Source organism: Coffea eugenioides, chromosome 2, assembly GCF_003713205.1.
Source record: "Coffea eugenioides isolate CCC68of chromosome 2, Ceug_1.0, whole genome shotgun sequence".
Classification (NCBI taxonomy): Eukaryota; Viridiplantae; Streptophyta; class Magnoliopsida; order Gentianales; family Rubiaceae; genus Coffea; species Coffea eugenioides.
Window position 1 is genome coordinate 57,591,142 of NC_040036.1, and position 16,483 is coordinate 57,607,624.

Sequence of the window (16,483 nt, forward strand, 5' to 3'; positions counted from 1 at the left end):
CAACAATAGACAAGAGATAGAAAAATAGATTTTTTTTTAGGTTTTGTAAATTTGTTGCCTTAAGTTTAAAATTGTCTACCAAATGGAGGGCATTATGGGTATTTTACTATGTCTAGAAAGATAAGTGTAATTTCTTAAATCTGAGGGGAGTCGAGTGAAATTGTCAGAAACCCTAAAAGAGGTTTCTGAAATTATCCCTATATTTTATATTGTACAACTGGTGCACTCTATAGATGAAGTAAATTTGAACTTGTTTCCTCAAAAGATACTAATTTATAATACAAATATTTTTTTCATCATTTAATTATTATGCAAGTAGTATATTTTGTATACTATGTAAAAACTTTTTATACAAGTAGTACGAACACTTCTTAAATGAAGCAAATCCGATATTGTTGTCCAAAACATACTAACTTATAGTACATATAAGTTCTTCATCACTTAATTACAATTAATAAATATGGTACACCAAATAAATACTTCTTGTGCTGCAAATGGTACATTTCATACAACATGTATGTACTTTTTTGTGTAATAAGTGGTACATTTGATACACCATGTAAATTTTTTTTTAAAAAAAAGCAGTACAGTTCATACACCGTTCAAGTACTTTTTGTACTAGTACTAGTATGTACATTCAGTTAATGAGTCAAACTTGATCTTGCTATCCACAACTTACTAATGTACTCTTCATCACTTTAATTGTAATTGATGACAATCGGAGACCACAACAATGTGCGATGTAAGTACTTTTTGCACAACCAATACATGCATTTCATAAACAACGAAAATTTGATATTATCCTAAAAAATATACTAACTTATAATACATATAAGCTCTTCACCACTTAATTACAATTAATAATAACAATATACCAAATAAGTACCTTTTTTTTTTGCAACAACACAAGTAATTACGTTTTGTACAATAAGTGGTACATTTGATACACCATATAAGTACTTTTTTTCCCTACAAGTGGTACATATATTTCATTAATGAATTAAATTTGATATTATTGTGCAAAACTTACTAACCTATAATAAAAATAAGCTATTTATAACTTCATTACAATTAAGTATACAATGAATTTTACATGTTTAGTATTTACATGATACACAAAAATTACTAATACAAGTACAAAATGTTTCACTTGTTACATATAAAGTATAAATTAATAATTTTAGGACTATACAAATTCTATTAATTTAAAGAGGTATTAATTACTTGATAAATTAATAATATATTAATTTATCGAGTGTACTTACAATTCAAAGAGATACTCATTTAATCAATTAAAGTTTTATTTTATTTTATAAAATTATGAATTATTCTATTAATAAAAGGAGGCTAAAAGTCTAAGGAATATGAAATTAGGAATGAGATTCAAGTAGATTTAAATTAAAAAATAATAGACTCATATTTTAGGAAAATATAATATGTAATTTTAGTGAATCATTAATTTATGATGTGAATGGAACAAAAAGTTATGTGATGTTTTCAAAAAAATATCATCTTATTATTTTATCAAAATTATTAATTTAGCTCGTTAGTCCAAGTCGGGATCAAAAAAATTGTTATTTAATAGAGGTTATTATTTTATCAAATATTAACTTATAGAGGTTTTACTGTATATTATTATAATTTTCAAAAGAAAATTTTCTAATAGGGGAAGAATGAGATTTAAGAAATGTAGCGGGGAGATAGATGATTTGGATCCAAAATCTTTAAGTTTTAGGTAGGGAAAAAAAGTTACTACAATATTTCTAGTAGTTATTATGTAGAAATTGAACGATAATGGTAATTTATTGTACTTGTTCTTTTTAATACATCTAACATTGCTTTGCAATTTTTTTTTTTAAAAATTTCGCTTGCATCATAAACACATTTTCCAATACACCTTTTTATATTCCCAATTACTTTTTTATCTCACATACATCACATCACAAAAAAGTGCTACAGTAATTATTCTAAATAATTATTTGGAATAATACTCTATCCGAACAAAGCCCATTTTTTTTAATTTGTGCAAAATGGAATATAATTAATATATTATATAAAGTCATATTTTCATTCATTTTTTTCCTAAATATTTATCAGATGACAATTAAGTTCATATGTCATGCACTAGAAACGCATTTTATTTTGTAATATTGCAAAAACTTATGACAAAAATAAAATAGTTGTGTACATGCCTATTTTGGTTTTGCACTATTTTATACTATAGGGGCGTGCCAACATTTATCAGAAGACAAGGTAAAATAGGGACGTGCCAAAATTTTCATGCATGGCTAGAGCTTTATTACTATTAAATTAGTAATTTATAACTTAAAACAAATTCTTCTAAAAAATAGATTAAGGCTTATTTCATTTTATAGTATGCTATGCCTATTAAATTGTGCACCAAAATTTAATATTTTAATGTGCATAAATGTTTGCATGCAATATACTTGAATTATGTATATAATGTAACATGTACTCATAAGTGCCCTACTATTTTCTTATATTGCAAAAAAATAAAAATGGAAAGATGCTAAAATGTAATATGGAAGTGAAGTTTATATAGTGTATGAAAAGTAGGAATTTAAAGACCCAAAATTCATAAGAAAGGTTTAATTTTCGAAAAATTTCTAAATGGGGCATGAATTCCTTTTCAAGTATTAAAATAGTTATTGAATGTATCTTTACGTGACTAAATCGATCTACTAATAATGTGCACTTTATTGATATATATACATGCATACATACATATGTATGTATATATGTTTGTATGTATGTATACGTGTGTCTGTATATATTCTAAATTTTCCCAAAAAGGGGATCAGTTGGGTGGAGCACCATACTCCTCAATCTCGTGCTTATTTTACTGACTAGGGCAAAGAAGTCTGCAATCAAAGTCGATACTTGTTCTTGATTGATGGTTAGATTGCCTTGTTGACAGCTTGATAATCAATAAAGCACAAGGCTCTCGCTTCTTCTGGAATAAAACAAAAGGGGCCAGGTAGATGGCAATGACAACTCTGGCTTATTAGACAATAGACATAATAGGTTGATGACAAACCAAGAACATAGGAGGCATATCCAGCGGAGTTTCCAACTTTCTTCTTGAATCTTTTTTGATACATGTATATTTGTATATTTGTATAGCTGAGTGCGTACTATATTAAATGTGCATATACACACATATATACATACTAAATGTGCAAGTTAAAGTGTGTTTTAGATTTTATTTATGATAATAGGCTCACTATAGATTTTATTAGCATTGTTGTGCTTCCAAACATAAATTGCTTGTTTATTGTTGACGCTATATGCCTAAGACCTAGATTGAGCTTTTAGTTTCAAAAACAAATTTCCTTAATTTTCTCTATCAATGAAATTTTAAATTGAAAGAAAATAGTTTGGGATATAATTATAAAAACTTTTATGCTAATGCTTTAGTGTAATTATGAAGAACTGACAAACGATATAAGATTGATTCTTCTACTATACATGTTTGGGCTGACAGATCCATGCTTCTATTTTATGGCCACATGCGCAAACATGTACAAAAATCTTATATATATTAGCACCCACCCTTAGATGTCTAGCACATGTACAAAAAATAAAATTTAAATTTAAATTCAAATTAAATATCATGCATCTAGAAATACTAGCTGATAGGTTGCAATTTTATCATTTATTTTATTATTAATTTTCCCTATTACCTGACCTGATGTGAATTAATTATTAGATTCTACCCACTTTTCGTAATTTACATTCATTTCAGGGAGTAGAACAAAAATACTACAGCCAAGGCCAATTTGACAGTCATTGAGAAAGAATTCAAATGGAAGGCATTTAGGGGCATTTTTTGGGAACAAGAGGATGCGGCCCGTTTTCCTTTGATTCCTGGTGGGCCGCCCCACATGAGAGCCAAGCATTAGACTAGGCTATTAGATAAGAATTGGATTTGGCAGAGAAAGGGCACTACTGTTTTTCTTTTCCTCCCGTAGCTTAGCTTAAGAACTTTTCCTCCCTTTGGCTTTTGGGGAGTAACTCTTCCTACGCATGTCAGGAGAGTTTAGCCTTTGACTTTTCCTTTCATCTTTAGTTTCTTTTCTTTTTCGTAGGAGTGGACAAGGGATGAGTTAAATCCCTTGTCAAGCTAAGGAACAACGAAGGCTTTGATTCACCTAAAAATTGTGAGATCGATTTAATTTTATCTTTTCTTTTTATTTATTGGTATTCGCATATTCCCTGATTACAGTGTTTATGATTGTTTAATTAATTGATTGTCTTGGATCCGGATAATTAGTTAATTTGATAATCTACTATCAATTGGGACATTAAATCCGTAATTGTTTAATTGTCTCAAAATAGTGATAACTGGCATGATTGGGTTTGTGTCAGGGGGATATGCGGGCTACTCTAAAATAACCCTGGTAGTGCGTTATTTGGTTAGAATAGCGCTCCTCTAATACGTAAGGCAATTGGGGAATTAAATCTTATGGGCGTACCTAGGATTATTTCCTAATTAGAGCAGTGATTAACGGGCGTACCTTAATCACCGACACAATAAGGAGGGGTTGACTGCCATAGCTTGTTTGGTAGTTATAACCTATTTATTGATAAATAATTGGGATTGCCTTTGCTTCGATGATCAATTAGGTGCACCAATGCTGAAGTTATTCCTTGGCTAGATTCTTAATTATCACTCATTTGATTTTAGTAAATTGTTATTTAATTTCTAGTTGGCTATTTTATTTTTATTATTTTACTTTTAGTTGAATTGCTTAAATTGTCACCCCTGAGATAAAAACACCCCCCTTGTCACTGTGAATTTGAAAAGAAACAATTACTCACAATTCCTGTGGATTCGACCCTACTCACCGCTATCTACAGAAATTACTTTTAGTTTGAGCAGGTTTTTATTATTGTACAGGCCGACAACCTGTCAATTTTTGGCGTCGTTGCCGGGGACTGGCGCTAGTTATTTGTTTCTTTTTGAATTCATCTTGTTTACATTTTTTTATTTATTTTTCTCTTATTTTTTTATATAGTTTATGGCTTCTAACACTCCGTATTTTGGTGATATACTGGATTTTGTTTCTGGGGAAGGCAATGAGACTTGTTTTTTTTCTAAATTTGCATATTCAGAGGCACTAAACTCTCTTAGAGAAAGAATGGCTGCTGCAACCTGTGAAATTTGTTATGCCAGGGATCATTCAACCGGTATGTGCCCCGAATATCAAGACTACCTGAGTGACTATCTCAAAACAAAATTTAGAGATTCCTCACCTCGATCTCAAACGTGGTATGACCCTTACCCAAATGGGTATGATCAAGGATGGTGGGATAATTCCAATTTTAAGTATGCGACCGGGCCAATGGATTTTCAACAGCAAGAGTCTCAGCAATCATCCTCCGTGTCAGGTATGTCTCTTGAAAAAATGATGAAATTACTAATTGCTAATACATACCGATTTCATCAGGAGACACAAGCGAGCATGCGTGACCTGGCAGATCAAATGAATCAATTGACATCCAGGATAGAGCGATTAGCTTCTCACCTTGAAGAATTGCCCTCACAAACCAACATTAGTCTTGAGGAAGATGAGAGTGCAATTATCCGATCAAATGATATGGAACTGCAAGAGTTTCAAAGAGACGAATCTAAAGATGCAGTTGAAAAGGAAGTTAATGTGCAGAAAATGAGCCCCCAATATCAACCCGTCCAAGTGAATGAATCCAGTGAACAATCTCCAAATGCGGTGACATCTTCTCCATTCCTTAATCAATATTTTCCTGACTCCTATTCTTCAACTCCTGTTACTGAAATTGATTTTATTATACCAAAAAATTTGAAATTTCATGACAGGAATAAGTTAAGAGTGGAAATGGCAAAATATCTTGAACCGTTGAATGCTTTTGATGGAGGAGTGGATGAAGAATGGAGATCACTGCTTGATTATTTGGCGCCATCAACTAGTCCATGGAAGACCGTAACTCGTGTGCTCAAAGATTACTCTATTTACGAAGGTTATCAGGACTATATAGAGGATGAAGAATTAAGACGAGTCACACGATTTTATCCTCCATGAACAAAACATGATAATGTCTAGTCAAAGACATTAAAGAAATGCGCTCATTGGGAGGCAATCCAATTTCTTTTAGTTATTTGTTCATTTTTGTTCGTTAGTTTAAATATATTTTTCCTTGGATTTGACAGGTTTCTGACTTCAATTTTCGTTTTTGATGATTTGTAGGTGTCCTTCTGTCATGACGCGCCCGCGTCATGACGTACAAATAGCTCATGGTCAGAATCATCAGAAAGGGTTCCTGCCCTCATGACGCGCCCGCGTCATGTCATATGGAGAGCTCCAGATTCCGTGCCTTCATGACGTGCCCACGTCACATTCGCGGGAAAGGTAAGTATTCAAAAAAATTCAAGAACGGTTATTGATTTTCGGTTATTCTCTAATTTTGAATTTCGAAAATAACATTTGAAAAAAAAAATTTATTAAAAAAAATTTTAAAACAAAAAAAAAAGAAGAAAAATTTTCAACCGTAGCTAGGTTTCTCAATTTCAAAAAAAAAAAAACATTTTTTTCTCTCTTTTCTTTCTTTTTTTTTCTTTTTCTTTCTTTCCTTTCTTTCTTCTTCTTTCTTTTTCTTTCTTCTTTTCTTTCTTCTTCCTTGTCTCTTCCTCCTGTTCGACCGAAGCTCCACCACAGCAGAGGGGCGCCGTCGTCCCTCACAGCCAAGCAACCGCAAGCCGCGTGCCACCACCTCTCTCTCTGCCCGCTGCCCACGGCCGCGCGACTCCAACTCCAGCATCGCCGTACGCCAGAGCTCCACCCGGCTCACTCTCTCTTCTCTCTCCTCGCGCCTCCACCAGCGATGACCAGTCTAACGCAGCAACCTCTTCTCATGCGCACCACCCCTCCGTACTTGTCTCCTCCCTTGCGACAGCTCGCACGCCACCAGCCCAGCCACACATCTCCACCACAGCGCTGCCGTCGCCCCTTGCCGGTTCTATTACCTACTGCCACCAACGACACCGTTGGGCAGTGGGCAGGTATCTCTGAGTCCCTCTATTTCCGAGTTGCCCTTTAGTCTATTGCATTCTTAGTTATCAATTTTTGGGCTCCATTGAAGGTTTTGTGTGGCGCCCCGAAAAAAAATGAGTTTGAGAACCCGAAAATTTTCTAATTTTCTAGGGTTTATTTTATTTAATCGCCCGCCTTTTCTACATTTTCTTGATTAGAAAAATTCCCCAGATAAAGTTTATGAGCAAAGATAGTTTTAAAATGATTTTTCTAGTATCGGTTAGTTTTTGAGAAATTAAGAATATATAATGGACGTGGGACCCACTAGTGCGAAAAATTTGAAAAAATTCGGCCAATTAGTTTAAGTTCCGGATACTGGGTGAAACTTATCGGGTGTTAAGAGATAAGTAGAGGATGAGATGTGATTGATGTGAGAGGAAACAAAAGGATAGAAATGCATTTAATGGAGTGACAAGTGTCACACTTCCATTGGTTGAAGCCTAAGACAACTATTCACCTTTTGACCTTTCTTTACCATTTGATTAAATATCACAAAATTACCACAAAAATCACCATTTCTTTCTCTATGTTGGCCGGCCACTTTGAGCTCAAGAAGGAAGAAACCTCTTCAAACTTTTAGCTAGCATCTAGTGCAAATCATCCAAACCAATTGCTGAAATTTGTTTCTACTCCATAAAATCCTTCCATTTGGTGCTAGTAAGTGATTTTGTGGAAGTGTTCAAGGAAGTTAAGGTGTCCATTAACTCCTCTTCTCTTGTTTACTAGGTGAGTGGTGATTGAACTTCCTCCTACACTTAATGAAGCTTAAATTGTGCTTAATGGTAGCTAAAGTGATGAATTTGTGGTTTATTTCTTGGTTTGAGATGAATTGGTGAAGTTTTCAATTTATTGATGAATTTTCTGGTTTAATAGTGATCATAATGTTGTGGTTATCTATGATGGTTGGAATTGATGGCTAATGACTATAGTAGGTGTACATGATTGGTAATTGTAACCAATTTTGGGTTTGGAAGGAATTTGAGAAAGTTAGGGTTTTATATCCCCAATTCTGTCCGGTTTTGTATCATATAGTTAGAGGCTGAATTAGCCTTTGATTAAAACATGAAAGTTGTAGGTATTGATGTGTTTGAGGTGCCTGTAAAATTTCAGGTCATTTGGAGTAGTGTATAGTGAGAAATGTCTAATTTACTATTGCTGTTCTGGGTTCATCAGGATGGCCGAACTGCGCCTGTAATCGTCTGTTTTGACTGGAATTACTTTGGATTTGGTGGTTAAGGTCTTCTGATGAAATGTATCTTGATGTTTTAGCTACCGCCTGCCTTTGGAATCAATGAATTTGGACTTGTACATACTGAGTTGGACTAATTACAGCATAGTGTAATTTGTAAACCTGCAATTACGGTTCTGGTTTGGTATTTGGCATATATGACTTAGTTGTGCTGGGATTTGGACTGAGTGACCTTCTTCATTGTTGTAGCCCTGGTTCTTAGCTTCGAAATGTTGGGTCTTGTACCTTCATCCGACCATCGTAGAGCCTTTGGTACCATTACCGCAAAATGACGTCAAAACTGTTTTTCTGGTTTTGAGCTAAATTTTCATTTCCGGACTTTTCCCTAGCTTGACTTGTACTAGTACTACTTGGAGCTTGCTGAATGGCTGTTGGATGAACTTGTTGTTGTGTGTGTACCTTTGGGTTGGAATGAGGAAATAATGAAGCCATGATGGCTGGAAAAGTTAGCAAATTCAGGGGAAGTGCTGTCCGAACTTTGAAGGGATTTGTTTGCATTGAGTTTGTGATCTAAGACTTGGATTTGTGCAAGGCAATGTTATATGATGGATGATTTCTGAGCCATGGAGGTGAGTGACCTCAAACTATTTCTAAAATTATTTATGAACCGTTTCTTGCATTATTTACTTTTGAACTGTTTCCAAATTTACTTTTGAACCGCTTTCCCGCATTATTTACTTTTGAACTATTTTCAAAGTTAATTTTGGAACTGTTTTCTTACATATCATGCGTGCTTGCATATCAGTGTCTTGTTATTATTGATTTTGTTTTCAATGATTGTTAAAACGAGTTTTCTAGGCGAGTGTGTACTTTATCGCACTCGACCTAAATAAATATGAAATTTTCAATGATTAATGATTAAATGCTACTTGCGCATGAATGTAAGCCTTTTGGGCTGAACTGGCCATTGCCCCTTGTTACCGGTCGTCTCGAGCCAGAAGCGGACTCGGTCGGGCGACTAGGAACTTGGGTGAACGTTTCGGTATACTCGAGTATTACCTTGTAGGTTGGTGGAGCCTGGCCAAAAGCCAGGGACGGGGTGAATGAATGCACGAATGAAACCAAAAATGCAATGAAATGACAGGAGAACGAATGTATCCTTTTCACGAATGTTACTATCGCTTTCCATTGTACATGTTTCTTGAATTATTGATACTCCATATTTAATGTTTTGTAAACGTTGAAATTGTTTCTGGACTTATCATTTGATTTGAATTGAACATCATTGAAATGAACCATTGTTAAACAGATTTGATAACTGATTTTATTGGTTACTCGCTGAGCTTCTAGCTCACCCCAAAAATGTTTTATTCCCCTCCACAGGGCTCAAGGCGAAGGAAGGGCTTGTAGTGTTTATTCATGGATTATCTCATGTATGGATTGAACTTGGATTTCCTTTTGTGTAATCATTCATATTGGGATTGTATTGAACGTTTAGAATTGATTGGATGTGTAATAGTCTAGTTTTGGACTTCCTCCTGTAGAATAGTTGGTATCAAGGATCAGAGGGGCGCAGTGGAAGCGTGGACGCTTCGCTTTTGATATGTAAAGTTTTGGGATATTTGATTTTTATTTGAGATCGTATCTTGTATTTAATTGAGGTTTGTAGTGAACGACTGAGTCCGGGCGAGAGCCGGGCAGGCGGCCCGCCGAACCCTCTGGTTCGCCTTAGGGGGAGGTGGGGTCGTGACATTTTGTGATTCATTTGCTCCGTGAGACATTCCAGTAGCCGATGTGAGCTTCCGCAGTGCTGTTAAGTTGAATTGTTGATTTCTTGAATTGGAGACATTTGTTAATTTATTCGAACACTAGCACTGTACCTAGTGCTATTGAGTAGAATTGATGCATTATTTGGGGGTGACTTGGGGAGTTACTTGTCAATTGATTTCCGTTTTAATTTCTACTATTCTCTGGTATTGATTGGTGTGTTTGAATTTGTCAAGTGATTTGGGCTAGCCATTTGATTTAATTTCTTTTTTTTTTCTCTGTGCATTCACCGGTGGTACTGGCGATGGTAGTTGTTTAACATTTGTTAATCCTTGTGCATTTTGTTAATTGGGTTGACCGTTTGAGTTGTTTCATTATCTGTGGAGTGCACCAGTGGTACTGGTTGGGGTATTTTGACTAGCATTTGTTATTTCTAATTGGTTGGCTGCCTGATTGAAAAGAGGAAACTTGTGAATGTGTGGTTATTGTCTAATTTATATACTGCTATTGCTGGAATTGCCGCTTTTGAGTTGAGAATTTAACTGTCCACTTGGAGCCATTTGTTGAGATTTTGGGTGGACAGAGTTTTGCATTTGCAGGTTGAATTGAGTATGTTGTCTCAGCACTTGGCCACGTACTTCCACCACATCGGTTTCCCTCTACTGTCCCTGCCTACCCCTTCGCCACTCGATAGGGAAGTTTCATTGTTCTCTTCGTTTTAATTACTTTATTACCTCCATTGAGGACAATGTAGGATCTAGGTGTGGGGGGGGACAGTTATACTAGTTTTTCTGTTTTTTTCTAGTTTTTAGATTTTTTTTTCTTTCTTTATTTTTAGTTTGTTATTTGTCCACCTCTCGTTCATTTTCTTTCTTTCTAGTGATTGGCTCGTAAGTGCATGCCAAGGTTTGATGTTGGATTATTGCCTCTATTTCTACTTTTGCCAAGTTTTAATAATAAGAATGTATTAAGTTAATGCGGTTGAATCCAAGAACATCTCTTTGGTGAATATCGATGATTGTTTTACTCATATAATTTTTGGTTAACTTTTCTAGGCATAGGGAATGATTGTTGGCATTTTCATGTGAATTGGTCCGGTTATTAACCTTAGTTCTCCATATTTGAAAATGAGGCTAGCGGCTGCGAATTTTCTTTTGATTTTTGTGTTATTTTGAATTTTTGGTGTTATTTGGCTGTGAATAAGAGTTGACTGTACTCCGCTAGTATTTACTACCGAGTAACCGGGGATCTTCACAAAAAGTGTCGATACTCGCGTCAAAAAGTAGTATTTGCTATGAGTGCGTGGTCACGTGGCGATAAGAGCTGAGTAACCGGGTTCTTTCATCTAAAAATGTTGGAGTTCGCGTCAAAAGGCTCCGATGGCTAGAGACTAAGTCTTTTGTGCTATTGAAAAAAAAAAGAAAAAAATATAAATAAATAAATAACGAAAAAAAAGTGAAAGTTGTGTTAGTGTGTGATATAAGTCAGCTTGCCGAATTATGGATTTAATGTTGAGATTTTGGTTAATAGTTGGACCATTTGCTGATAAATGTTGAGCGACCATTCCTTTTTCTTAGATTAGTTAACATAAAATTGGAAGAGTTTATGATTTGTAAGCTAATCGGAGTGATGTTTCTTGGACTTGACCATTGATGTTTGATTATTATTTTTCGTGGTATCTTGGCAATTTGGTAGATAGAGCAATAGGCACTGTCAAATATTGGTGTTTGTTTACTGTTCTCATGCTTGAGGACAAGCATGATTTAGGTGTGGGGGGAATTGATAGGTTGCAATTTTATCATTTATTTTATTATTAATTTTCCCTATTACCTAACTTGATGTGAATTAATTATTAGATTCTACCTACTTTTCGTAATTTACATTTATTTCAGGGAGTAGAACAAAAATACTATAGCCAAGGCCAATTTGACAGTCATTGAGAAAGAATTCAAATAGAAGGCATTTAGGAGCATTTTTTGGGAACAAGAGGATGCGGCCCGTTTTCCTTTGATTCCTGGTGGGCCGCCCCACATGAGAGCCAAGCATTAGACTAGGCTATTAGATAAGAATTGGATTTGGCAGAGAAAGGGCACTACTGTTTTTCTTTTCGTCCCGTAGCTTAGCTTAAGAACTTTTCCTCCATTTGGCTTTTGGGGAGTAACTCTTCCTACGCATGTTAGGAGAGTTTAGCCTTTGACTTTTCCTTTCATCTTTAGTTTCTTTTCTTTTTCGTAGGAGTGGACAAGGGATGAGTTAAATCCCTTGTCAAGCTAAGGAACAACGAAGGCTTTGATTCACCTAAAAATTGTGAGATCGATTTAATTTTATCTTTTCTTTTTATTTATTGGTATTCGCATATTCCCTGATTACAGTGTTTATGATTGTTTAATTAATTGATTGTCTTGGATCCGGATAATTAGTTAATTTGATAATCTACTATCAATTGGGACATTAAATCCGTAATTGTTTAATTGTCTCAAAATAGTGATAACTGGCATGATTGGGTTTGTGTCAGGGGGATATGCGGGCTACTCTAAAATAACCCTGGTAGTGCGTTATTTGGTTAGAATAGCGCTCCTCTAATACGTAAGGCAATTGGGGAATTAAATCTTATGGGCGTACCTAGGATTATTTCCTAATTAGAGCAGTGATTAACGGACGTACCTTAATCACCGACACAATAAGGAGGGGTTGACTGCCATCGCTTGTTTGGTAGTTATAACCTATTTATTGATAAATAATTGGGATTGCCTTTGCTTCGATGATCAATTAGGTGCACCAATGCTGAAGTTATTCCTTGGCTAGATTCTTAATTATCATTCATTTGATTTTAGTAAATTGTTATTTAATTTCTAGTTGGCTATTTTATTTTTATTATTTTACTTTTAGTTGAATTGCTTAAATTGTCACCCCTGAGATAAAAACACCCCCCTTGTCACTGTGAATTTGAAAAGCAACAATTACTCCCAGTCCCTGTGGATTCGACCCTGCTCACCGCTATCTATAGAAATTACTTTTAGTTTGAGTAGGTTTTTATTATTGTACAGGCCGACAACCTGTCAGTAGCGTACATATTATCATTGTATATAAAATTAATCAATACTTAATACTATACTAAATGTGTACTTCTTTTTGAGTCTATAATTTATGAGTATATTCTATGATTATATAATTTACTCGTCTAGTTTAAGAAGTAAACAGCACAAGTACTTTAGAAGAATTTATAGAAAGATGACAAATTAAATAGGGCAAATTACATTTTACTCCCCTGTGATTTAGCCTTTTTTTACATAATCCTCATATGGTTTCAAAAACTATACATAACCCCCTCATGATTTGGATTAAAGTATCAAAGTGACAGAAATAGTTATTCGTAACGGAACTTCTTAAAATATCGAAATTACCCTTATAAATACATGACACACTAACCCCGTATGATTTTTATATTTTGCCATATAACCCCCTTATGGTTTAATACTTTACCATATAACCCCCTTATAGTTTTCAAAATATACAAATAACCCCCCTTGGTTAATAAATAATTTTCAACTTTACATAAGGATATTTTTGACATTTTAGGTGACTCCGTTACGAATGATCATTCCCGTCACTTTGATATTTTAATCCAAATCATGAGGGGATTATGTATAGCTTTTGAAACTATAGGGGGATTATGTATAAAAAGGCTAAATCACATGAGGGTAAAGTGGTATTTGCCCAATTAAATATGAAATTAAGTAATTTTTCAGGCTTTATGCTCAACAAAGTGTATAGAAAAATAGCTTTTAGTTGACTAATTAAGTATATAAATGTAATGTCGAACTAAAGTACCATCTCAAAAGTAAGCATTGATATATAAACCTACATGAGTGTAAGGTTGAACGATTAAAGTTAAATAAATAATATTGCTACACTGAAAAATCGGGAAACTAGAGTTTTCTGAAAATGCATTTTTTTTTTGTGAAGATTAATATTTACCATTGTTGTTGTCTCTTAACTCATTTTCAGGAACAAATTAAGGGCCAGCTCCAGCAAACTGGTGCTAAAGCAGGAATCTATAATATTACCGCAAAGAGAAAAGCAAAAGCATCTGATAAAGATCTATCGGATAAGTCGGACAAAATCCCCCAAGCTTACGTGATTGTCGCTACGGTGATAGTTACAGTAACTTTTGCGGCTGGTTTCACTGTCCCTGGTGGCTTTGAAAGCGGTGATGGTCACAAAAAAGGAGAAGCAGTTCTAGCAAAGAAAGCAGCTTTCATTGTCTTTGTTGTTTCAGATTCATTGGCGTTGCTGCTCTCTATGCTCGTAGTCTTTTACCAATTTGTAGTCCGTCATAGGCCGGGCCTTTTTGGTGAGCCATCTGGACTCTTCTCCCGTAAGGCACTTATTGGATATGCTATGATGGCAGTGGTGATAGCATTTATGAGTGGCCTCTTTGCCGTGATACCATTCCACGGCATCAAGATATATCTCTATGTTATCATTGCTTTCTTCGGCTACTTTTTTCTGGCCGCCATTGTTGAATGGAGGTAAAATAACATTAGCCTAACTTTTGTATCGGAGCTTCTTAAGGTTGAATTTGTTCTTTGCCATGCTCTGAGAGTTAAATTTCATATGCATGTGATAGTTCTTTGTGCTAGGTTAGTGTGAGCTTAAATTATGAGATAACTGAAAATTATGTGATAGTTCTTTGGCAAACCTCCCTTGTTGCAAAGCCAATTAAATTATGAGATAATTGAAAAAATTTTCGGAATTATGCGTGAGATCCTTCATTCCCTGTACCAATTATTTACTCTTTCTCTATCTCTCTAAGATTCCCTTTTTCCCTTCTCAAGGGTGGCACTTGAGGCTGGGAGGTCCTCCTTTGGGGAACAACTAAGGGAACAACTAAGGTAAGATGTGCTAATTTGTGTTGTTCATGGTTGATTCATATGGAAGAAATGACACAAGGAATGCAAAGGGCGTCAATGGTGGAGGTTGTGTGCTTAAAATGTGTGATTTTGGGCTTGCACGTCTTTGTGTGGGCTTGGGATATTTGGAAATCTTCCTTGATGCCAATTTATGATGGTTTCACTCCATGGGAGTGAGTAGAAATTGGATTTGTCAGGTTTAATATGCTGTAGGACCTTCGGATGCAGCGTTTGGTACTCCGAACATATGCATGCTGCGTCCGAAGAGAGTCCAAAAGCTTGGGTTCAAGTGCACAAGCACGTTCGGCTGTCCGGAACGTCATGTGGCACGCATCCCAAGTGCTCGGACGCAAGGGCTCGATCATGCATTCATCCCTTAATCCGTCCGAACATCTGCAAGAAACCTTTTGTTTCATCCTGAATTATACATGTTTGGATTGTTTATCACGATTACGGTTAATAATTGAGTTTGTTTGAATGTTATACAGGTCAAGAAAAGAAAACGAATTATCCCTGGTACGTTAAAAAAGTCAAAAAAATATATTTACTATACTTGTTAGAATTCAAGAGTTATATATACTTTATGATTTTTGATATTTCAATGATATTTATTATTGTTGTTATTATTATTATTATTATTATTATTATTTTGGTATTAGGAACTTGAAGTCATCTGAGATGCTTAAAACACGGTGAAAATGCTTATTGAGAATATGGTGGAAATCCCCGCTTCTTTACGCTTTTGCATTCTATAATATTATTTGATGATTTTTTTTTTCTAACGCAGTGGGTATCTGGGTTCGTGGACCGGTTACCGTACGACCCAACTAATCCCACTGCGTGGGCGGAAGAGGCTGCCCAACATCACCGACCAGGTAGACCCGGGGACTTGATCTTTGGACGTGGCTCTCCCCCAACTGGGCACTACAACCACTGGACCGAACCCCGAAGGGCTTATTTGATGATTACCTATACAAAAATTGTATTGTGTACTATTACATCTTTTATGTACTAGGTCTCTTAGTGTGTTATCGCCTCAGTGGGATTCATTGTGTTATATAAGATATAATAGTTGTAATCTTATTTTTGAGCTTTTATGTCACATAAAATGGAAATAGAAGGTGCTCTTGATACTAAAATCATTTACTTTTAATACTATGGATCCATGGCTACAACAATATCACTTTATTTAAATAATTAGTGAGTATACATATGATAATGTAGATATTCAACAAATCTAATTTGACGATTATACTTGTTGATATTATTTGATAATATCAATTGAAGTTCATAAAGTGACACATAATAGCAAAGTAGTTTTTATAATTATTGGGGTTCATAAAGCCTCAATGCGAGCTAATTCATTTGTCAGTATGTATAAATATGTGTTGATGATGCATGCATATCAGTATGTATAAATAAGGTGTAAATAATATGTTATCCAAACAAACTCATTTGTCATTTTTTGGGAATGGTTTGTGTCTAATCATTTACTTGTTAAATTTAAACCATATTCCAACAAAATC

At 34.9% G+C, this 16,483-nt stretch overlaps 1 protein-coding gene across 1 annotated transcript in view; it reads left to right on the forward strand.

Moving 5' to 3' along the window:
• The window catches only part of LOC113759947 (ankyrin repeat-containing protein At5g02620-like), a 36,819-nt gene that overhangs the window by 4,526 nt on the left and 15,810 nt on the right, over positions 1–16,483 (forward strand). The window contains exons 4-7 of the mRNA XM_027302526.1: positions 14,053–14,576; positions 14,883–14,939; positions 15,446–15,473; positions 15,745–15,832. Of these exons, the coding sequence (XP_027158327.1) occupies positions 14,053–14,576; positions 14,883–14,939; positions 15,446–15,473; positions 15,745–15,832 (697 nt within the window). The remainder of the gene's footprint in view (positions 1–14,052; positions 14,577–14,882; positions 14,940–15,445; positions 15,474–15,744; positions 15,833–16,483) is intronic.